Genomic DNA, 23,919 nt, shown 5'->3' with positions numbered 1-23,919 from the left:
TAGATTTTTGTTCAGTAGGAGTATTAAGGGATATGAAACTAAGGCGGATAGATGGAGTTTAGATGCAGATCAGCCATGATCTAATTGAATGGCGGAACAGGCTCGAGGGGCAGAATGGCCTACTCCTGTGCCTATGATCCTACATAATCCGAGGGAGCTGAGGCGGATTGCAATTTCTGAATCGCGGCCCTGACTGGGATCAGTTACCTCAGTTCCAACTGGGAAGCAACTCTCTGGATCAAGTACGGGTCAGCCTTTTGAAGAGTTTATGAAAATAGCATTCAAGGAGCACAAAGTGGCCCATCTGACTTTCATACACAAAATCGCTCCACCCGCCCATCCCAGCATCTGCTCCTGTGGGAATTGTAATCACTTTCCCACAGTTTGACTGGACATCAACATTTTAATACATAACACACCAAAATCCACCGTTGGCCAAATGGTGAAATATCCCAAAAGGTGTCGGTCATTAGGGGCCCTGTGCCAAATTTCTAAAATAAATCAGCCCCTTTGATCCGAGGGGCAGAACCGGGTCCCGATCCAAATTCCGGCTCCACAGCCGACATAATGTCCGCTTTTCACCCTTCAACTCATTAGTACATGATGGCCATAAACTCCCAAAGCCCTTCCAAACGGCTATTGAGATCCTTATCCACAATTATCTTTCTCACAGCCGGGCTCGTCCGCAGGAACTGCACGCATTCCAGGCCGGCAAAACAGACAAGGTGGGCGAGGCTGATACCAATCCTGAGCCCGAGCCTGTGATCCATGCTACCGAACAATTTTTTTCAAATCAGCGTTGATCTCTCCTCTCCCCTCATCCTTTTTCCCTCTCCGTTTCTCAGCCTGAGTAAAATGCCCGCTTGACTCTCAGTCTGATGATGGGTGCACACCCAAACTTCATCGAATGTCTTTTATCTTTGTAAATGTGATACAATTCACCGAGATGTGAACAGCACTTCCACGGACTCTGGAGTGATCTCAGACTGGGAACCGGGGCTGGATCCACCCACAGAAACATGACATCAGCAGTTTGAATCAGGAAGGACTGAAATTGATCACAGCTTCCAGACAGCTCCTTGACATTTATGGCACTTTGTCTTTTAGGGTGAGCAGCAACAATCATTCACACTATTGAATTTAATGATCGATATCTCAGACCGTGTTTCACCAGAGGGCTTGTAGACGTCAGCGAGTGCGGTCAGGAGCAAAGTGCAGTGGAATTTCGATCCCCGACCATGTCCGCCTTCTCCCTCTATCTCTCCCCTCCCCCCACTGCCAACTCCGGATTTCACACTCCCCGCCTCGGGACATAGACGAGTATATAATAACAATTCCCTGAGTAATGCCGTGACCAGCATTGTGAAATCACTGAACTGAAGGTGTTCGGGAGCCCAGTCGCATCGAAGGTAAAAGCGGTTTGAATCAGGAAGTGCTGAGTGTGAACATGGCTTCCAGACGGCAGGCAGAGAGTTGGACCGAGGAGGCAATTTGTCCCATCTGCCTTGATTTGTTCACTGATCCGGTTATACTGGAGTGTGGGCACAACTTCTGCCGCTCCTGTATCGCACAGTGTTGGGAACAGAAGGAAACAAACTCCTGCCCGGAATGTAGAGAGGAGTTTCCGGAAAGAAACTTCAGGGTGAGTCGGGCCTTATCGAATCTGGCCGAGAAAGCTCGAAAATTAAAGCTGAATCCGAAAGAGAAGGAAAGTAAACTTCACTGTGAGGAACATCAGGAAGAACTGAAGCTGTTTTGTGAAACTGACAAGAAACTGATCTGTGTGATTTGTCGAGATGCGCGGGAACACAGAGACCACCGCTTCATGCCGATTAAAGAAGCTGTTGAAATCTACAAGGTAAAAGGGAACAGATTTGATCACCTGATTATTTTATCACATTTTCATGGTCGAACACTTTCATTCTGTGATTTTTTATCCCAATCCCAGGATCAGCTGAAATCTTCCTTAGATTCTCTCACAGAGAAGAAAATGGCGGTTCTGAAAACTGAACTGAAACAGAAGCAGCAGATTTCGAAAGTTATGGTGAGTTCTCCCTGTGCTGATTCTCTGCGAACTCGGTTAGTTTTGTTCCTTTATCGCGGTACATTATTATTTTTCACATTTCATTTTGTAGGAAAAGTCGAGCAGTCTGCAGACCCGCATCACATCCGAGTTCGCTAAAATGCACCAGATTCTCACTGAGAAAGAGCAGCGTTTAATCAGAGATCTCAGGGAAGAAGAGGAGAGGATTCTCGAAACAATGGAGGAAAATCTTCGAGAAATTCAAGAGAATTTAAATTCTATTCAGGAAAAGCTCTCAAAGTTGCTAAAACAGATGGAGGAAAAAGACGGAGTGATATTTCTGAAGGTGAGGATTATATTTCAGTTTAGTTCAGTGAATGTTCACAGTCACAATTTTATGGGAAAGAATTTTGAAGTAAATGCAGTATTTCCAGATAATTCGGGACTGTTTTAAATCGATCAATTTTTTTTTCTATTCCGAGGAGTATCTGCTATTGTCACCGAAATAATCGGCCTCACACAATGCCTAAGGACTCTCGGGAATACCTGCAAGCATCCCGGAAATGATTTTCCCTGAACTTGATAATTAACTTGTCGTTATTTCCGTGTTGCCCAAGAGTTTAATATTCTCTTGAAACTCACATTGCAATGCAGTTACAGTTACATTGAGTGAGTGTGTGGGTGTGTCTGGTCCGGTGGGTGTGAGAGTCACTGTGTCTGTGAGGGGGATTGATGTTGATTTCCATCGTCTGCCATAAATAAGATTTTTCAGTCATACCCTGTTTCTATGAGAAGCATTTAATCATTTGGGTGTAATTTCTGCTGTCCGGCTTTCAAATATTTCCTGCATCGAACTTTTTGCACTTTCTCCGGTGCTTCTGTAACTTTTTGTAATGTCATCTTTCTATCCGTGTGTCGGCAGCAGTGGGAATTCAGAATTATCAACAGATTGTCAAAATTGGAGTAATTCTGCTCTCTGGATGTCGACGGTCAGTTTCTATCAACTCAGATTTGTGTTTTATTTATTTCAGGAGAAAACTTGTCAGAAGAGGAGGTAGGACATGTTCTTTACTGAAACTCTGCACAGTTTGGGAAAATCACTCAGAAAGGTGTTTATGATCAATTTATAACCAATTGTTGAATATTCGCAGGATTAGCGAGGAAGATAATTTACTGTCATTAGCAGATGGCGCCCTGTCTATCGAAAAATTCAACTGCCCTTTACAGTACACAGTGTGGAGAGAAATGATTGATGCCATCAAACCCGGTAAAGGTCCTATATGTTTCTTTGTCATGATTCATAACTCATTTCTTATTATAACGAATCAGATTATAGCAAAGAGAGTGGGGGTTAAATTCGCGAACGCCCGAATTCGAGCATGAGGCTCGCGGTGTGCGATTAACCCGCGACCGGTGTTTCCGGTGCAGGCAGCAGGCGAGATTCGTGCTTCACGCTCAGTTCTATCATTTGTCCGTGCAGCCAGCGCTCACCTTGGCGAGAGGCTGCAGCCACCAGGAGGCTGGATATGGGGCGTGGCCAGCACTCGTTAAAGGCAACCTGCACCTCTGAAAGGGGAAGTGCACTGCAAATGCAAGCAGTGGAGGGTAACAAGTAAAATGGCTGGACCGGCATGAGAGCGTGCATCGAGGTTCTCCGACAGCTCAGTGGAGGCCCTGGTGGAGGTAGTGGACGAACAGACAGCCATCCTGTACCCCGAGGGTGGCCGGAGACCCTCCAGACACCAGCTGCGGAGGCAGTGGGAGGAAGTTGCCATGGAGGTGAATGCCAGGAGCATTGCACCACGCACATTGGTGCAGTGCTGGAAGAAGTTCAACGATTTGACGCGAGTGGTCAAGGTGAGTGAATGCAAGTGTCAAGTGACACATTCGACCAAGCGCAACACTGCTCCACCGTGACACCCCCAGTCACCCACCGACCAACAAACATTGCCCATCCATACGCAATGCAGCACTTTGCAGGCTGCATCTCACCCTCAAATATTACCACACTTTCAATCCACAGACCCACCAGTCACAGGTCACACACATTGGCAGCACTTTGCCCATGACAGGCACATCACCCGCACATCTTGCAGGACACTCACTGGTACACTTCCCTCTGTCTTGCAGGAGGAGATGGCACATAACAGCTGGTAGCACGAAAGACTTGAGGGAGGACGGGCACACCTTCACATCTGCACTCCCCTGGAGGAGTCCGTGCTTCTGATAATTGGGCAGGCCGTCACTGCGGCCGTGGCCACTGGTGGCGCTGGAGGACACAATGGAGGGGGTCTCTGCACACCTCATTCTCCTTCTTGTTTCCCACATCTCCCACATCCCACAATCTTTTCTGACTCACGTGCTGTAGATGGTGTCAGCACACACGTCACATTTGCTCCTATCCCAGCTCAACAGCTCAACCTCTCTCCTTTTGTCATTGCAGATACCCAAGACTGGAGCCGGCACCATCCAAGGTGGAGGAGGAAGACAATGACAATGAAGCCACACCATCACTTGATCTGACACTCACAGCCAACAGCTCAAATACTAAAGCTACGCATATTGTGGAGGCTCGGTTAGAGTAGGGATGTGCACAGGGTGGGACATCAGACACAAGTGCACAGCAGCCGGTGCGGGGTCAACAGATACCACAGATGCCATCTCCACCGGAGTGTAAGGTCGCACAATGATTCTGCTGTCAGATGATGACTTTGATGTGCCAGGCTACAGATGACTGCTGATGGGCATACACCACCAAATGCTTGGTGCACTGGAAAACCTGCCAGTAAGCCTGCATGCAATGCGAAGGAGCATGGGGGAGTCAAATCAAACGTGGCACAGGGCTTTGCGCTGAGCTTGGAGCCCATCCTTACCCACATGGAATGGGTGATCACCTCCAGCAGCACACCTGAGAAACCCATAAGATGCAATACCTGTTGGCCGATACCATGACTTCCACTGCAGCACCATCCGAAGACATCAAATGTCTTCATGCTTCAGTTGAAGCTCGGATTGCTGCTTTAGAAGTGGAGACTGCTGCTATCGTGGCTGTTGGCACCACTGTGGAACGGGGCTTCCAAGGCGTCAGAGCACTCCATCCATCTGCTCTTCAGTTGATCACCAGGATTGCTGAGGCACAGCCCCATTCGAGTGGCAGTGGCGCCATCGTAGTCGAACCTGCTGTGATTTTTCTGGATGACAGCTTTACTGCTCCCACCCCTGCCACTCTGTCAGTGCCCTTACTGTTGCCTGTCAGCCAGCCAGGCCAGACTGCTGCAACCAATGTTGAGATGGTGCAGGCTGAAGCCGGACTCTCCTGGCCCACAGCTGCTTGTGTTTGTCCTCCAAGTCCATCTGCACGGACCTCAAATGAAGGTCGACAGCCTTCCACAACCCTTGCTCCAACCACAGGGGATGCACCTCGTAGGAGCCCCAGGCAGGGCATAGGCAGAAGAGGGAATTCTTGAGTTAATGTGTAACGTTATGAATTTGTATTTGAAGTCGCAGTTGGTGTTGGTTTTTATTTATGTGATAAGCCTCGGGAGGAAGCAATGTGTAATCATATGGAGGGCGATTTGATAGTCATGAGGGAGAGGAAAGATGAGGAGTGTAAGACTATTGTTGAGTTGGGAGGTGTCAATGAGGTTACAGATATCGCTCATGAATAAGATGAGCACGCAGAGCCCTGGCAGACAGGGCCTGTGCATCTTGTTGCCTCCTTGCCTCTTCCTCTTCCTCCTTATCCTTTTCCTCCACTTCTTCCACGTCCTCCTCCCCCTCTGCCTCTGCCTCAGGGTCTTGCCAAATTTGGTGGTGGCAGGGGCTGTTCCTTCTTAAGGGCGAGGATCTGCAGCAGGCAACATACCATGACGAATCTAGACACCTGCTCAGCTGAGTAATGCAGGTCCCCATCAGAACGGTCCAGGCGGCGGAAGCGTTGCTTTAAGATGCCTACGGTGTGCTCGATGACGTTTCATGTGGCTGCATGGCTCCCATTATAGGCCTACTCTGTGCGTGTGCATGTGTGCCTGACCGGAGAAATGAGCCAGCTCATGAGGGGATAGCACTTGTCACCCAGTAGCCAGCCATTGACGAGCAGAGCCGGTTCAAAGTTAGTTGGGACGTTGGACTGCCGCATAATGAAGCCATCATGACTGCTGCCAGGGTAGCAGGCATTGAGCTGCATGATGCACTGCGTGTGGTCGCACACCAGCTGCACATTGAGGAAGTGGAACCCCTTCTGTTAATAAAGATGGCTGAGTTGAGATATGGAACACACATGGCTGTATGCGTGCAGTCAATGACACGCTGCAACATGGGGAAGCCTGCAATGCGGCACACACTCGTGCTCGCTCATTCTGCTTCTCTCTGTCAAGAATATCGCCAGCAGAGACCTGAAAGGATCCAAAGCCATAAAAGTTCAGTGCCACGGTCACCTTGACATCCACAAGCAATGCTGTCCTTGCCCTGCTCTGAGGCTGCAGTTGTGGCTGCAGCAGTTCACATATGGTGAGGAGGGTCTCCTGTAGAAATGACACTCCCACCTCTCCTTTGATGGAGATCCGTTTTGTTTTGGCTGATTTTGTGTTGGAGTCTGTTGAGATTCCTGGATATAATTTTGTTGATGGTCTGTATTAAGGGTGATGTCGGTTTGTTGTGTCCAGGGTGTTTTTTCTGTTAGGGGGCGGGTTTCTCTGAACCTGGGGGCTGCCCGGTTGTTCCAGTTTAACTCGTTTTCCGGGTCAGGCTGTTGGACACATTGTGTTGTGGGCCGCAGCTTCTTTATCCTGTTGCTTTTCTACTTTTCCCCTTGAACTCTTTATTCTCTCCCTTCCTCACTGTTTGCCCCGCGTTAGTTCTTTCCCTCCCTCCCTCTGCGGGATCTGTTCTTGTTCCCATTCCCTCTGTTGAGTTTAGTTCCCCTCCACTCTCTCTCGGTTCTTTCTTCTCTTCTGCAGTAGTTCCCTCCTCACTTTTTACTTCTTTCACCCTTTCTTCCCTTTCTTTCCCTCTGGTTTCTTATTTCCGCCTCCGCACAACCCCCCACCCCCCCGCCACCGCCCCCGCCGCCATCTCCCCTCATCGATCGAGCTGATTGGTGATGTGGGATTTCAGGGGTAACGTCTCCGGGCCGAGATTGAGCCTCCAGGTCACATCGGCGCCTCTTGGTGCCGATTCCTTTTGTATTTCTCCAGGCCCGTGGGTCACTCTGCAGGAGAACCGCAGGGGACTCGGAGTGGGGTGGAGTGGGGAGTGTGGAGGGCGAGGGGGCGCAGGGTTCCTTGTAGCGGGTCGGTAACGAAGCAGGGCGCCAGGGGCTGAAGAAAGACAAAAATAAAACACAATGTGCGCCCGGTCCCCGCTCAGCTCTGACCGGGTTGGGAAGTCAGAGCGGCCCCAGGAGCGTAAACCCCCGGGTGGGGGTATATTCCAATAACAGAAACTGGAGCCCTTTAAAATCACCAGAGGTACTGGGAGTCCCCCGAGTGGGCACTTTAAACCGGAAAGTGTTTGAATAAATCACAGCAAGAAACTAACTCACTGACTGTGTTATTTTAACCTTCCCCCAGCTCCAGCCTCTCTGACTCTGGATCCGAACACAGCGAATCCTTGGCTCATTGTGTCTGAGGACCGGACCAGTGTGAGAGACGGAAACAAACGGCAGCCGCTCCCTAACACCCCGGAGAGGTTTGATCTCTGGGCCTGTGTGCTGGGATCGGAGGGATTCACATCAGGGAGACACTACTGGGAGGTGGAGGTGGGGAACATGAATTGGTGGAGTGTGGGAGTGGCCCGAGAGTCTGTTAACAGGAAAGTGAAAATTGAACCGAGACCTGAGTCCGGATACTGGATTGTGCGGCTGAAATCTGGAAGTGATTATTTTGCCGCCACCTCCCCCTCACGGACCCCCCTCTCCCCGAGTTTGAAGCCCCGGATGATCGGGGTGTACCTGGACTATGAGGGCGGACAGGTGTCATTTTACAATGCGGACAACATGACCCATCTCCACACTTTCACCCACACTTTCACTGAGAGAATGTTTCCGATCTTCCATCCGGGACTGAATGACGACGGGAAAAACTCAGCACCGCTGACAATCCGCGGGGTTAAAGGTCACTAACAGGTCCATCCCATAATTCCACACCGCCGACCTGCCTCCTGCCAGCTGCAAACTGCTGGGCGTCGGTCTCAGTCACAGTTGGTGCGGATGGTCCCGAGTCAGGTGGTAATCCTATTTAAATTACAAACCAGCCTCATATAGAATCATACAGCGCAGGAGGCCATTCAATCCATCTTGCCTGTGGCGGCTCTTTGAAAGAGCCATCCAATTATTCCCATTCCCATTCAACCATCCTGTCTCTCTTCTACTCCACAGACTTGATCACATAATCCAGGCTGACACTTCAGTGCAGTACTGAGGGAGCATTGCCCATGTTTTAATTCTCCTCTCGAACTGCCCACCAATTTTGGGGGCACTACCACCTTGTTTCCACCCCAAAGTTTCATCATCATGTGGAGTGAGGTTCCAGATCGGGGGATGGAGACAAAAACCCTGGAATCATTTAAGAAACAATTTGATTCTACAATGGGGGGATGTTACGATCTCTCTGGCTGGATGGATCAAGATGGGCAGAAAGGCCTTCCTCACCTGTAATTATCTTGAACTCTTGTTTTCGTTCTCTTGAGTGTTTCCAAGTATCAGTGGGACTAATTTCATGTCAATGCCCATAACTTCACAGAAATGTAACTTTCCAGATATATTTCGTTTCTGTCATTGTCCCAGCGAGAATATTGAGGAGTTGATACTTTAGCAATCACTTTGATAGGACTGATCTTGCTACCACTAGCCTGACAATCTATTAAGCACAGAACACTCTCAGTGTGAGCGAAGCTCTGTGTTTATTCGATTAGAAGGCAGCTGATCAGAACAAGAGGTAATGCATGCTCTTTACTTACCTTTTTTGTAAGTCAATAATTAATGTTAATATTCCCATTTTATTTTTCCAACCATGTTACGTTAATAAAGTTAGTGGCCATGGCTATATGTTGTCAATAGCCTGCCCTTTGTAAGAGCTTGGGAAATAAAAGTTAAAATCCCAAATACTCAACAACATGTCTCCATTTCTCCACAAGGGCCACCAGTTTGGATTCTTGAAGCTGCCTGAACACCACCAGTGAAGTAACATCTCGTGCATTGCAAAGTCCTGTGTGTTGTAATGTCCAGTGCACTGCAGGGGTGACGGCAGGGAGGGCGCGGCGGGGAATTATACCATGGGGGTCAGGCAACAGTGAGGGAGATTTACCCCGGGGGTTTGCGATTCCTGGACCGTGGTGGGAACCCTCTCCCATACTATTCTCACCGGATAAAGAGGAGAGTAGGGAAAGAGAGAGAGAGAAAGAAAGGAGAGAGCCAGAAAGTGTAAATGGAGAGAAAAATGAATGAGAGATAATGAAAAGAGAATGAAAGAGGGAAGCAAGAAAAGGGCGAGAAAGAGGAAAGAAAGAAAAGAGAGCACACGAAAATGAGAAGAGGGAGATGAAAAAAGGAACGCGAGAGAGGGGCAAGGCAAGTGAAATAGGATGAGGGAACGAAATGCATTAAAAGATGATACAGACAGTGGAGCTGGAGGCAGAAAGAAATAGCAATAAATAAGAGGAATGAAAGGAGAGTGAAAGGTTTAAAGAAGAGAAAAAGAAAGAAAGAGGGGAGGGAGGAAATCAAGAGTGCAATTCTCACCCTGCACAAAGGCGCTGCTCCCAAATCACCTCACAGACCCTCGTCCCTCAAACATCATCCGACAATGCACTTTAAATAACTGTGCAGTGAGTCTGAGAATTTAAAGATACAGAAACAATCACACCGTCCTACAATAAATTTTAAATATTTGTGCAGTGAGACAGAGTTTAAAGGTACAGAGACAGTCTTTTATTTGAAAAATTCAAGATATACTTTATTTCATAGAATTTAAATATACAGTGTAAAAAACACAATTCGAAAGCAATACAATACAAAACAATACAATACAGATCGTTCACAAATGATCCCAATATTGCAATTCAAACACAGTACATATCTCCTAATATATGGTGTACAATACAAGGTGGGATGGCCTTACACAGTGGCCTTTCCCTATGGAGCCTTTGCGTCGAGCGCACCTCACTTCAGTTCGTTCCAAAGCACGTACTCCTGGACTTTGGAGTGTGCCAATCGGCAGTACTCGGTCGTGCTTGAGCTGGAAGACCACTCGGTTTTGGGCAGACCAAAGGGCCTCCTTCACTGAGTTGATAGTCTTGCAGCAGCAGTTGATATCTGTCTCTGTTTGCGTCCCGGGGAACAGCCTGTAGAGCACAGATTCCTTTGTTACCGAGCGGTTGGCGATGATCTGAGACAAATATCAACGCATCTCTCTCCACACTCTCTTTGTGAAGGGGCAGTCCAAGTTGGGCAACGGTCTCATTCATACTGCAGCATCGACGACAGCTCGCAGTGGCGCTGAGATTCTGTGCGTGCAGGAAAGAACGCACAGGGAGGGCCAGGGAACTTAATCTTCTCAGTGTGGTGGACAGGTAGAAACTGAGCACGTAGTGACACTTGGTGTTTGCATAATGGGGCTCCACCCAAATCCTGGGGCAGTCACGCAGAAAGGTGGCCATCAGGATTAGGGCAGCATTGTTGATGCCCTTCCCCCCTTTTGTCTGGGGGTCTTGTACATGGTGTCCCAGTGGACGCTGTCTATCTTGGAACTCCAGACAAAGTGGACGATGACTCGGATGATTGTGGTGGCGGAGCATCGGACAATGGACCAGACCTGGACCACCGATACCAACACCTCAAGCACCTCAAACATTATCACCCGGTGTATTTCAGTATCACTGTACTCAGTCTCACCTTTATCCACCTCCCTCTGCTGGTGTCTCCCAGTATCCATCGAGTGGAGTGTTCTCGGTGCTGCGCTCTGAAAAATATTTTCACGTTGTACATGAAGTCCTCCCAGGTGAATTACACCACGAGCTAAATTCAGAATAAAAAAATCCCTGTTTTCTTGGCCGAAAAGTATATTGAAATTATACACGTAATTAGCAAGTGACAATGCAGATTATGGTCACTGACCGCACTGTGATGGCACAATGTTAAAGTTATGTTTTCATTCATTTTCTTTTTCAGGAGATTAAATGCCTTCTTCAGAGGTACCTAAATTATTTACCCGTTTCTTTCTTTTCTTCTTTTTCTTTGCATTTATTTGATCTTATCCCAAAACACACATCACTCCCCAACCAGACGGCACTGAGTCAATCGGCCCCCAGAGATCTGCCAACACTGCTCTAAAAAAACAGTCCCAGGTCAGGCACAGCACGGGTTCGTTGTGATTGGTTGTAATCTTCCAGAATTCACTAGATTCTGGAAAGGTCCCAGTGGATTGGAAAACCGCAAACGTAACACCCTTATTCAAGAAGGGTGTTACAGAAAGCAGGTGACTATAGCTCAGTCAGCCGAACACCTGTCATTCGGAAAATGCGAGAATCCATTCGTAAGGAAGTAGTCGCAGGACATGTGGAGAGTCAAAATACAATGAAGGAGAGTCAACATGGTTTTATGAAGGGGAAATCATGTCTGACAAATTTATTAGAGTTCTTTGAGGGAGTAACAGGCAGAGTGGATAAAGGGGAACCAATGGATGCAGTATATTGGGTTTTCCAAAAGGCATTCAATAAGGTGCCTCATAAAAGATTACTGCACAAGATAAGAGTTCATGGTGTTGCAGGTAATATACTGGCATGGATAGAGGATTGGCTTACTTACAGAAAACAAAGAGTTGGGATAAAAGGGTCGTTTTCAAAACAGCAATGTGTAACTAGTGGGGTGCCGCAGGGATCAGTGCTGGGGCCTCAACTATTTACAATATATATCAATGACTTGGATGAAGAAACAGAGTGTCTTGTGGCCAAATTTGCTGATGATGCAAAGATAGGTGGGAAAGCAAGTTGCGATGAGGACACAAAGTGTCTGCAAAGGGATCTTGACAGGTTAACCGAATGGGCAAAGATTTGGTAGAAGGAACATAATGTGGGAAAATGTGAAGTCATTCACTTTGGGAGGAAAGATAAAAAAGAAAAATATTATTTGAATGGAGAAATACTACAAAGTGCTGCGGTACAGAGGGATCTGGGTGTCCTCGTACATGAGACAAAAAAAGTCAACATACAGGTGCAGCAGGTAATCTGGAAGCCAAACTGAATATTGGCCTTTATTTCTAGGGGGGTGAAGTATAAAAGCAGGGAAGTCATGCTACAACTGTACAGGGTGCTGGTGAGACCACACCTGGAGTGCTGCATGCAGTTCTGGTACCCTTATTTAAGGAAGGACATACTTGCTTTGGAGGCAGTTCAGAGAAGCTTCACTAGGTTGATTCCAGAGATGGAAGGGTTGTCTTATGAGAAAAGATTGAACGGGTTTGCTCCATACTCATTGGAGTTTAGAAGAATGAGAGGAGATCTTATGAAACATACAAAATTCTGAGGGGACTCGATAGGGTAGATGCTGAGAGGATGTTACCCCTCGTGGGGGCATCTAAAACTGGGGGTCAATGTCTCAGAATACGGTGTCGCCCGTTTAAGACGGAAATGAGGAGGAATTTCTTCTCCCAAAGGGTCATGAATCTTTGGAATTCTTAATCCTAAAAAGCTGTGGAGGCCGAGTCATTGAATACATTCAAGGCTGAGTGAGACACATTTTTGATCAGCAAGGCAGTCAAAGGATATGGGGAAAGGGCGGGAAAGTGGAGTTGAGGGAAAAATCAGATCAGCCATGATCTCATTAAATGGCGGAGCAGGCTCGAGGGGCCGAATGGCCTACTCCTGCTCCCATCTCTTATGGTCTTATGGGTTAGATGCAGAGTAAAGCTCCCTCTAAACTGTCCCAGTAAAAACTCGCAGGACAGGGAAAGCAGGGCTTCGACACCCGGGGACTGTCAATCAGGCTGAGTGGGCGGGGCTGGGAGTGAGGGTGCCCGGGGACTGTCAATCAGGCAGAGGGGGAGGGGCTGGGAGTAAAGAAACCCGCGGACTGTCGATGAGACGAGGGGGTGGGGGTGGGAGTGAAGGAGCCCGGGGACTGTCGATCAGACGAGGGGGCAGGGCTGGGAGTGAAGGAGCCCGGGGACTGTCGATCAGACTGAGGGGGCAGGGCTGGGAGTGAAGGAGCCCGGGGACTGTCGATCAGACTGAGGGGGCCGGGCTTGGAGTGAAGGAACCACTTGGAGAAGCAAGGATTAATCAGGGATAGTCAACATGGCTTTGTCAAGGGAAGATCATGTCTGACTAATTTGATTGAATTTTTTGAGGGGGTGACTAGGCGTGTGGATGAGGGTAACGCAGTGGATGTGGTATACATGGATTTCAGTAAGGCCTTCGATAAAGTCCCCCACAGGAGACTGGTCAAGAAGGTACGAGCCCATGGAATCCAGGGTGCCGTGGCACTTTGGATACAAAACTGGCTTAGTGGCAGAAGGCAGAGGGTGACGGTCGAAGGTTGTTTTTGTGACTGGAAGCCTGTGGCCAGTGGGGTACCACGGGGATCGGTGCTGGGTCCCTTGCCGTTTGTGGTCTACATTAATGACTTGGATATGAATGTAAAAGGTATGATCAGTAAGTTCGCTGATGATACAAAAATTGGTAGGGTGGTAAATAGCGAGGAGGATAGCCTCAGTCTGCAGGACGATATAGATGGGTTGGTCAGATGGGCAGAACAGTGGCAAATGGAATTTAACCCGGAAAAGTGCGAGGTGATGCACTTTGGAGGGACTAACAAGGCAAGGGAATACACAATGAATGGGAGGACCCTAGGCAAGACAGAGGGTCAGAGGGATCTTGATGTGCAGGATAACAGATCCCTGAAGGCGGCGGAACAGGTAGATAAGGTGGTAAAGAAGGCATATGGCATACTTGCCTTTATTAGCCGAGGCATAGAATATAAGAGTAAGGAGGTTTTGATGGAGCTGTATAAAACCGTGGTTAGGCCACAGCTGGAGTACTGTGTGCAGTTCTGGTCGCCACACTACAGGAAGGATGTGATCGCTTTGGAGAGGGTGCAGAGGAGATTCACCAGGATGTTACCAGGGCTGGAGCACTTCAGCTATGAAGAGAGACTGGGAAGATTGGGTTTGTTTTCCTTGGAGCAGAGGAGGCTGAGGGGGGACATGATTGAGGTGTACAAAATTATGAGGGGCACAGATAGGATGGATACTAAGGAGCTTTTTCCCTTCGTTGAGGGTTCTATAACAAGGGGACATAGATTCAAGGTAAAAGGCGGGAGGTTTAGAGGGGATTTGAGAAAGAACTTTTTCACCCAGAGGGTGGTTGGAGTCTGGAACTCACTGCCTGAAAGGGTTGTGGAGGCAGGAACCCTCACAACATTCAAGAAACATTTGGATGAGCACTTGAAATGCCATAGCATACAAGGCTACGGACCAAATGCTGGAATATGAGATTAGAGTAGACAGGGCTGATAGCCGGCGCGGACACGATGGGTCGAAGGGCCTCTCTCCGTGCTGTATAACTCTATGACTCTATGAACCCGGGGACTGTCCATCAGACTGAGGGTGCGGGGCTTGGAGTGGCGGAACCCGGGGACTGTCCATCAGACTGAGGGTGCGGGGCTTGGAGTGAAGGAGCCCGGGGCCTGTCCATCAGACTGAGGGTGCGGGGCTTGGAGTGAAGGAGCCCGTGGACTGTCCATCAGACTGAGGGTGCGGGGCTTGGAGTGAAGGAGCCCGGGGACTGTCAGTCAGACTGAGGGGGCAGGGCTGGGAGTGAAGGAGCCCGGGGACTGTCAATCAGACTGAGGGGGCAGGGCTGGGAGTGAAGGAGCCCGGGGACTGTCAATCAGACTGAGGGGGCAGGGCTGGGAGTGAAGGAGCCCCGGGGACTGTCAATCAGACTGAGGGTGCGGGGCTTGGAGTGAAGGAACCCGGGGACTGTCCATCAGACTGAGGGTGCGGGGCTTGGAGTGAAGGAACCCGGGGACTGTCCATCAGACTGAGGGTGCGGGGCTTGGAGTGTCGGAACCCGGGGACTGTCCATCAGACTGAGGAGGCGGGGCTTGGAGTGTCGGAACCCGGGGACTGTCCATCAGACTGAGGGTGCGGGGCTTGGAGTGAAGGAACCCGGGGACTGTCCATCAGACTGAGGGTGCGGGGCTTGGAGTGTCGGAACCCGGGGACTGTCCATCAGACTGAGGGTGCGGGGCTTGGAGTGAAGGAGCCCGGGGACTGTCCATCAGACTGAGGGTGCGGGGCTTGGAGTGAAGGAGCCCGGGGACTGTCCATCAGACTGAGGGTGCGGGGCTTGGAGTGAAGGAACCCGGGGACTGTCCATCAGACTGAGGGGCCGGTGCTGGGAGTGAAGGAACCCGGGGCCTGTCAATCAGACTGAGGGGGCAGGTTCAGGAGTGAAAGAGCCCGGGGCCTGTCAATCAGACTGAGGGGGCAGGTTCAGGAGTGAGGGAGCCCGGGGACTGTCGATCCGACGAGGGGGCGGGGCTGGTAGTGAGGGAGCCCGAGGACGGTCAATCAGACTGAGGGAGCGGGGCTTGGATTGAAGGAGCCCGGGAACTGTCGATCAGACGAGGCGGAGGGGCTGGGTGTGAAGGAGCCCCGGGACTGTCGATCAGATTGAGGGGGCGGGGCGAGGAGTGAGGGAGCCCTGGGACTGTCAATCAGACGAGTGGGCGGGGCTTGGAGTGAAGGTACCCGGGGACTGTCCATCAGACTGAGGGTGCGGGGCTTGGAGTGTAGGAACCCGGGGACTGTCCATCAGACTGAGGGTGCGGGACTTGGAGTGAAGGAGCCCGGGGACTGTCCATCAGACTGAGGGTGCGGGGCTTGGAGTGAAGGAGCCCGGGGACTGTCAATCAGACTGAGGGGGCAGGGCTGGGAGTGAAGGAGCCCGGGGACTGTCAGTCAGACTGAGGGTGCGGGGCTTGGAGTGAAGGAACCCGGGGAATGTCCATCAGACTGAGGGTGCGGGGCTTGGAGTGAAGGAACCCGGGGACTGTCCATCAGACTGAGGGGCCGGTGCTGGGAGTGAAGGAGCCCGGGGACTGTCCATCAGACTGAGGGTGCGGGGCTTGGAGTGAAGGAGCCCTGGGACTGTCAATCAGACGAGTGGGCGGGGCTTGGAGTGAAGGAGCCCCGGGGCTGGATCCACCCACAGAAACATGACACCAACAGTTTGAATCAGGAAGGACTGAAACTGAACACAGCTTCCAGACAGCTCCTTGACATTTATGACGCTTTGTATTTTAGGGTGAGCGGCTACAATCATTAACACAATTCAGTTTATGGATCTGTATCTTACACGGTGATTCACCAGAGGGTTTGTGGTCTGAAGGTGTTTCGGAGCCCAGTAACATCGAAGGTAAAAGCAGTTTGAATCAGGAAGTGCTGAGTGTGAACATGGCTTCCAGACGGCAGGCTGAGAGTTGGACCGAGGAGGCAATTTGTCCCATCTGTCTTGATTTGTTCACTGATCCGGTTATACTGGAGTGTGGGCACAACTTCTGCCGCTCCTGTATCACACAGTGTTGTGAACAGAAGGAAACAAACTCCTGCCCGGAATGTGGAGAGGAGTTTCCGGAAAGAAACTTCAGGGTCAATCGGGCCTTAGTGAATCTGGCAGAGAAAGCTCGAAAATTAAAGCTGAATGCGAAAGAGAAGGAAAGTAAACTTCACTGTGAGGAACATCAGGAAGAACTGAAGCTGTTTTGTGAAACTGACAAGAAACTGATCTGTTGCACTTGTAGAGATGCGCGGGAACACAGAGACCACCGCTTCATGCCGATTAAAGAAGCTGTTGAAATCTATAAGGTAAAAGGGAACAGATTTGATCACCTGATTATTTGATCACATTTTCATGGTCGAACACTTTCATTCTGTGATTTTTTCTCCCAATCCCAGGATCAGCTGAAATCTTCCTTAGATTCTCTCACAGAGAAGAAAACGGCGGTTCTGAAAACTGAACTGAAACAGAAGCAGCAGATTTCCGAAGTTAGGGTGAGTTCTCCCTGTGCCGATTCTCTGCGATCTCGGTTATTATTGTTCCTTTATCGCGGTACATTATTATTTTTCACATTTCATTTTGTAGGAACAGTCGAGCAGTCTGCAGACCCGCATCACATCCGAGTTCGCTAAAATGCACCAGATTCTCAGTGAGAAAGAGCAGCGTTTAATCAGAGATCTCAGGGAAGAAGAGGAGAGGATTCTAGAACCAATGGAGGAAAATCTTCAAGAAATTCAAGAGAATTTAAATTCTATTCAGGAGAAGCTCTCAAAGTTCCAAAAACAGATGGAGGAAAAAGACGGAGTGATATTTCTGAAGGTGAGGATTATATTTCAGTTTAGTTCAGTGAATGTTCACAGTCACAAAATGATGGGCAAGAATTTTGAAGTAAATGCAGAATTTCCAGATCATTCGGGACTGTTTTAAATCGATCGATTTTTTGTCTATTCCGAGGCGGATTTGTTATTGTCACCGAACTAATCGGCCTCACACAATGTCTACAGAATCCCGGGAATGCCAGCAACCACCCCGGGAATGATTTGCCCTGATCTTGATATTTAGCTTGTAATTATTTCCGTGTTGCCCCAGAGTTTAATATTCTCCTGAAACTCACATTGCAATGCAGTTACAGTTACATTGAGTGAGTGTGTGCGAGTGTCTGGTACGGTGGGTGTGAGAGTCACTGTGTCTGTGAGGGGGACTGATGTTGATTTCCATCGTCTGACACAAATAAAATTTCTCAGCCATATCCTGTTTCGATGAGAGGCATTTGATAATTTGGGTGTAATTTCTTCTGTCCGGCTTTCAAATATTTCCTGCATAGAATTTTTTGCACTCTCTCCGGTTCTTCTATACATGTTTGTAATGTCATCTTTGTATCTGTGTGTCGGCAGCAGTGAGAATTCAGAATTATCAACAGATTGTCACAAATTAAGGCAATTCTGCTGTCCGGATATGGATGGTCAGTTTGTGTCAACTTAGATTTGTGTTTTATTTATTTCAGGAGAAAACTTGTCAGAAGAGGAGGTAGGACATGTTCTTTACTGAAACTCTACTGTTTGGTAAAATAACTCAGAAAGGTGTTTATGATCAATTTATAACCAATTGTTGAATATTTGCAGGGTTAGCGACGACGGTAATATACTGTCATTAGCAGATGGCGCCCTGTCTATCGAAAAATTCAACTGCCCTTTTCAGTACACAGTGTGGAGAGAAATGATTGATGCCATCAAACCCGGTAAAAGTCCTATATGTTTCTTTGTCCTGATTTAAAACTCATTTCTTATTATAACGAATCAGATTATATCAAAGAGAGTGGGGGTTAAATTCGCGAACGCCCGAATTCGGGCGCGAGGGTCGCGGTGTGCGATTAACCCGCGCCCGGTGTTTCCGATGCAGGCAGCAGGCGAGATTCGTGCTTCAGGTTCATTTCCATTATTTGTCCGTGCAGCCAGCGCTATCTTTGGCGAGAGGCTGCACCCACCAGGAGGCTGCATATGGGGCGTGGCCAGCACTCGGTCAAGGCAGCCTCCACCGATTAAAGGGGAAGTGCACTGCAAATGCAAGCAGTGGAGGATGACAAGCAGAATGACTGGACCGGCAAGAGAGAATTTATCGAGGTTCTCCGACAGCTCAGTGGAGGCCCTGGCTGAGTAAGTGGAAGAACAGAGAGCCATCCTGTACCTGCACGGCGGCAGGAGACCCTCCAGACACCAGCTGCGAAGGCAGAGGGAGGAAGTGGCCGTGGATGTGAATGCCAGGAGCATTGCACCACACATGTGGGTGCAGTGCCAGAAGAAGTTCAATGATTTGACACCAGTGGTGAAGGTGAGTGAATGCAAGTGTCAAGTGACACATCCTATGAAACACAACACTGCTCCAAGATGACACCCACCCCCCACCCCCGTCACCCACCCACCAACAAACGCTGCCCATCTGTACACAATGCTACACTTCGCATGCTGCATCTCACCCTCACATAACACCACACTTTCAATCCACACACCCACTACTCACAGGTCACATATACCGACAGTTCTTCACCCATGACAGGCACATTACCCAAACGTCTTGCAGGACACTCATTGACATTCTTCTCTCTGTCTTGCAACAGAAGATGGCGCATATCAGCGGGCAGTGTGAAAGACCTCAGGGAGTATCAGCACTCCTGCACGTCCTCACTCCTCTGGAGGTGACTGTGCTTTGGATAATTGGGCGGGCCATTGCTGTGGCCATGGCAAGTGCCGCGCTGGAGGTCCCAACGCAGAGGTTCTCTACATACCTAATTCTACTTCTCGTTTCCCACATCCCACAATATTTTCTGACTAATGTGCTGTCGGTGGTGTCAGCACGCACGTCTTCCTTGCTCCTCTCACCGCTCCACAGCTCAACCCGTCTCCTTTTTTCATTGCAGATACCCAAGACTTGAGCCGGCACCATCTGAGGTGGAGGATGAGGAAGACAGGATAATGAAGCCACTCCAGCTCTTGATCTGACACTCGCATCCACCAGCTGAGATACTGACACCTCGTTTAGTGTAGAGACTAGATTAGAGGAGGGATCGGCACGTGTTGAGACAATGGGCACAAGTTCACAGGAGCCGGGGCGAGGTGAACGGATACCACAGGTGCCAGCTCGCCGGAAGGTACCACTGTGGAACAGGGCTTCCACGGCGTCACAGCACTCCATCCATCTGCTCTTCAGTTGATCACCAGGATTGCTGAGGTGCCGCCCCATTCGAGTGGCAATGGCGCCATGGCAGTCGAACCTGCTGTCCTCTCTCAGGATGACAGTTTTCCTGCTCCCAGCCCTGCCTCTCTGTTAGTGCCCTTGCTATTGCCTTTCAGCCAGCCAGGCTAGACTGCTGCAGCCCATGTCGAGATGGTGCAGTCTGATCCGTACCCTCCTGGCCCAGAGCTGCTCCAGTTTTTCCTACAAGTCCATTTGCATGCACCTCAATTGAAGATCAGCAGCCTTCAACCACCCATGCTCCAGTCACAGGGGATGCATCTCGTAGAAGCACTAGGAAGGGCAAAGGCAGACGAATGAAAGGCACTGAGGGAATTCACAAAGGTGAATGGTGTAATGTTTTATACTTGAGTTAATGTGCAATCTGATAAATTATTGTTTGGAAGTCGCAGTTGGTGGTGGTTTTTATTTATGCTTTAGGCTGTGGGAGGAAGCTATGTGCATTCACATGGAGGGCGATTTGATGGTCATGAGGGAGAGGAAATGTGAGGAGTGTCGGACTGTTGGTGACTTGGGAGGCGTCAATGAGGTTACAGATATCGCTCTTGAATAAGGTGAGCATGAAGAGCCCTGGCAGACAGGGCCTGTGCATTTTGTTGCTCTTGCCACTTCCTCTTCCTTCACTTCCTCCTCGTCCTCCTCCTCCTCTGCCTCTGGCTCAGGGAGTTGGTGGACAGGCGGTGGCACGGGCTGTTCCTTCTCAAGGGCGAGGTTGTGCAGCATGCAACATACCACGACGAATCTTGACACCTGCTCAGCTGAGTAATTCAGGGCTCCTCCAGAATGGTCCAGGCAGCGGAAACGTTGCTTTAAGATGCCTATGGTTTGCTCAATGATATTTCTTGTGGCTGCATTGCTCTCATTGTAGACCTGTCTGTACACGTGCGTGCGTGCCTGACCGGAATTACAAGCCACCTCGTGAAGGGTTAGCGCTTGTTACCCTGTAGCCAGCCATTGACTTACGGAGCCGGTTCAAAGATAGTTGGTAGATTGGACTGCAGCATTGAGCTGCATGATGCACTGCTTGCGGTCACACACCCGCTGCACATTGAGGAAGTCGAACCCCGTATGTTCATAAAGATGGCTGAGTTGAGATATGGAACACACATGGCTATATGCGTGCAGTCAATGGCACCCTGCACCATGGCGAAGCCTGCAATGCGGTACACATTCGCGCTCGCTCATTCTGCTTCTCTCTGTCAAGAATATCGCCAACAGAGGCCTGAATGGATCCAACGCCATAAAAGTTCAGTGCCACGGTTCCCTTGACATCCACAAGCAATGATGTCCTCGCCCTGCACTGAGGCTGCAGTTGTGGCTGCAGCAGTTCACATGTGGTGAGGAGGGTCTCCTGTAGAAATGAGACTCCCACCTCTCCTTTTATGCAGATCCGTTTTGTTTTGGCTGATTTTGTGTTCGAGTCTGTTGAGATTCCTGGATATAATTTTGTTGATGGACTGTTTTCAGGGTGATGTCGGTTTGTTATGTCCAGGGTGCTTTTTCTGTTCGGGGGCGGGTTTTTCTGAATCTGGGGGCTGCCCGGTTGTTCCAGTTTATCTCGAGTTCCGGGTCAGGCTGTTGGACACATTGAGTTGTGGGCCGCAGCTTCTTTATCCCGTTGTTTTTCTACTTTTCTTCTTGAACTCTTTACTCTCTCCCTTCCTCACTGTTTGCCCCGCCTTTGCTCTTTCCCTCCCTCCCTCTGCCGGATCTGTTCTTGTTCCCATTCCCTCTGATGAGTTTAGTTCCCCTCAACACTCTCTCTCGGTTCTTTCTTCTCTTCTGCAGCAGTTCCCCTCCTTACTTTTTACTTCGTTCACCTTTTCTTCCTTTTCTTTCCCTCTGGTTTCTTATTTCATACCACCAATCCCCATCTCCCCTCAACGATCGAGCTGATTGGTAATGTGGGATATCAGGGGTTACGTCTCCGGGCCGAGATTGTGCCTCCAAGTCACGTCGGAGCCTCTTGGCGCCGGTTCCTTGTGTACTTCTACAGGCAAGTGGGTCACTCTGCAGGGGCTGAGAACCGCAGGGGACTCGGGCTGGGGTGGGGAGTGGGGAGGGCGAGGGGGCGCCGGGTTCCTTGTGGCGGGTCGGTGTCGAAGCAGGGCGCCAGGGGCTGAAGAAAGACAAAAATAAAACACAATGTGCGCCCGGTTCCCGCTCAGCTCTGACCGGGTTGGCAAGTCAGAGCGGCCCCAGGAGCTTGAACCCCCGGGTGGGTGCAGATTCCATCAACAGAACCTGGAGCCCTTTAAAAACACCCGAGGTCCCGGGAATCCACCGAGTGGGCACTTTAAACAGGAAAGTATTTGAATAAATCACAGCAACAAACGAACTCACTGACTGTGTTATTTTAACCTTCCCCCAGCTCCAGCCTCTCTGACTCTGGATCCGAACACAGCCCATCCCCGGCTCATCGTGTCTGAGGACCGGACCAGTGTGAGAGTCGGAGAGAAATGGCAGCCGCTCACTGACACCCCGGAGAGGTTTAATCAGTGGGCCTGTGTGCTGGGATCGGAGGGATTCACATCAGGGAGACACTACTGGGAGGTGGAGGTGGGGAACAAGACGTGGTGGAGTGTGGGAGTGGCCCGAGAGTCTGTTAACAGGAAATGGAACATCGACCTGAGACCTGAGTCCGGATACTGGATTGTGCGGCTGAAATCTGGAAGTGGTTATTTTGCCCCCAGTTCCCCCGATGACACCCCCCTCACCCCGAGTGTGAAGCCCCGGATGATCGGGGTGTACCTGGACTATGAGGGCGGACAGGTGTCATTTTACAATGCGGACAACATGACCCATCTCCACACTTTCATCCACACTTTCACTGAGAGAATCTTTCCCTTCTTCAATCCGGGATGGAGTGTCGGGGGGAGAAACTCAGCACCGCTGAAAATCCGCGGGGTTAAAGGTCACTAACATGTCCATCTCATAATTCAACACCGCCGATCTGCCTCCTGCCAGCTGCAAACTGCTGGGCGTCGGTCTCAGTCACAGGTGGTGCGGATGGTCCCGAGTCAGGTGGTAATCCTATTTAAATTACAAATCAGCCTCATTTCGAACCGTGCAGCGCAGGAGGCCATTCAGTCCATCGTGCCTGTGGCGGCTCTTTCAAAGAGCCATCCAATTAGTCCCACTCCCATGGAACCCTCCTGCCTCTCTTCCGCCCCACAGATTTGAGCACATAATCCAGGCTGACACTTCAGTGCAGTCCTGAGGGAGCATTGCCCATGTTTTAATTCACCTCTGTCACTGCCCACAATTTTTGGGGGCACTACCACCTTGTTTCCACCCCGAACTGTCATCATCACGTGGAGTGAGTTTCCAGATAGAGTGATGGAGACAAGAACCCTGGAATCATTTCAGAAACAATTTGATGCTGCAATGGGGGGATGTTAAGATCTCTCTGGATGGATGGATCACGATGGGCAGAATGGTCTCCCTCGTCTGTAATTATCGTGAAATCTTGTTTTCGTTCCCTTGGGTTTTTCCAAGTGTCAGTGGGAGTAATTTTAAGTCAATGTCCATAACTGCACAGAAATGTAACTTTCCCGATTTGGTTTTTTTCTGTCATTGTCCCGGCGAGAGTATCGAGGAGTTGATACTTTTGCAACCAGTTTGATAGGACTGATCTTGCTTCCACGAGCCTGACAATCAATTAAGCACAGAACACTCTCAGTGTGCGCGAAGGTCTGTGTTTATTAGATTAGAAGGCAGCTGATCAGAACAGCAGGTAATGCATGCTCTTTGCATAAGTTTTCTGTAACTCAATAATTAATGTTAATATCCCCATTTTATTATGCCAACTGCGTCACGTTAATATAGTTAATGGCAATGACTATACGTTGTCAATAGTCTGCCCTTTGTAAGAGCTTGGGAAATATAACTTTAAATCCCAAATATTCAAGAATTTGTCGACATTTCTCCACAAGGGCCATCACTTTGGCTTCTTGAAGCTGCCTGAGCACCACCAATGAAGTACCATCTGGCGCATTACAAAGTCCTGTGTGTTGTAATGTCCAGTGCACTGCAGGGGTGATGGCAGGGAGGGGTTGGGGGGAATTATTCCACGGCGCGACAGGTGACGG

General features: G+C 49.6%; 1 protein-coding gene across 1 annotated transcript; it reads left to right on the top strand.

The window, feature by feature from the left end:
- Positions 1 to 1,079: 1,079 nt before the first annotated feature.
- Positions 1,080 to 22,750, top strand: LOC137305264 (uncharacterized). The gene is made up of 13 exons (XM_067974120.1): positions 1,080 to 1,858; positions 1,949 to 2,044; positions 2,136 to 2,369; positions 3,055 to 3,077; positions 3,175 to 3,290; positions 7,594 to 8,136; positions 10,775 to 11,019; positions 16,327 to 16,887; positions 16,978 to 17,073; positions 17,165 to 17,398; positions 18,084 to 18,106; positions 18,202 to 18,317; positions 22,200 to 22,750. Exons 1-13 carry the CDS (start codon positions 1,448 to 1,450, stop codon positions 22,748 to 22,750), a joined length of 3,249 nt encoding a protein of 1,082 aa, XP_067830221.1. The 5' UTR covers positions 1,080 to 1,447.
- The last annotated feature ends 1,169 nt before the right edge of the window (positions 22,751 to 23,919 follow it).

This window comes from Heptranchias perlo, chromosome 39, assembly GCF_035084215.1.
Source record: "Heptranchias perlo isolate sHepPer1 chromosome 39, sHepPer1.hap1, whole genome shotgun sequence".
NCBI lineage: Eukaryota > Metazoa > Chordata > Chondrichthyes > Hexanchiformes > Hexanchidae > Heptranchias > Heptranchias perlo.
Note: the sequence above shows the minus strand (reverse complement) of the source record. Positions and strands in the feature narration are given on the sequence as shown.

Coding starts and splice junctions, on each gene's coding strand:
- LOC137305264 (XM_067974120.1), top strand. CDS start 1,448: ATGGCTTCCAGACGGCAGGCAGAGAGTTGGACCGAGGAGGCAATTTGT. Junction 2,045..2,135: donor AGCAGATTTCGAAAGTTATG/GTGAGTTCTCCC, acceptor TTCATTTTGTAG/GAAAAGTCGAGCAGTCTGCA. Junction 2,370..3,054: donor ACGGAGTGATATTTCTGAAG/GTGAGGATTATA, acceptor TATTTATTTCAG/GAGAAAACTTGTCAGAAGAG.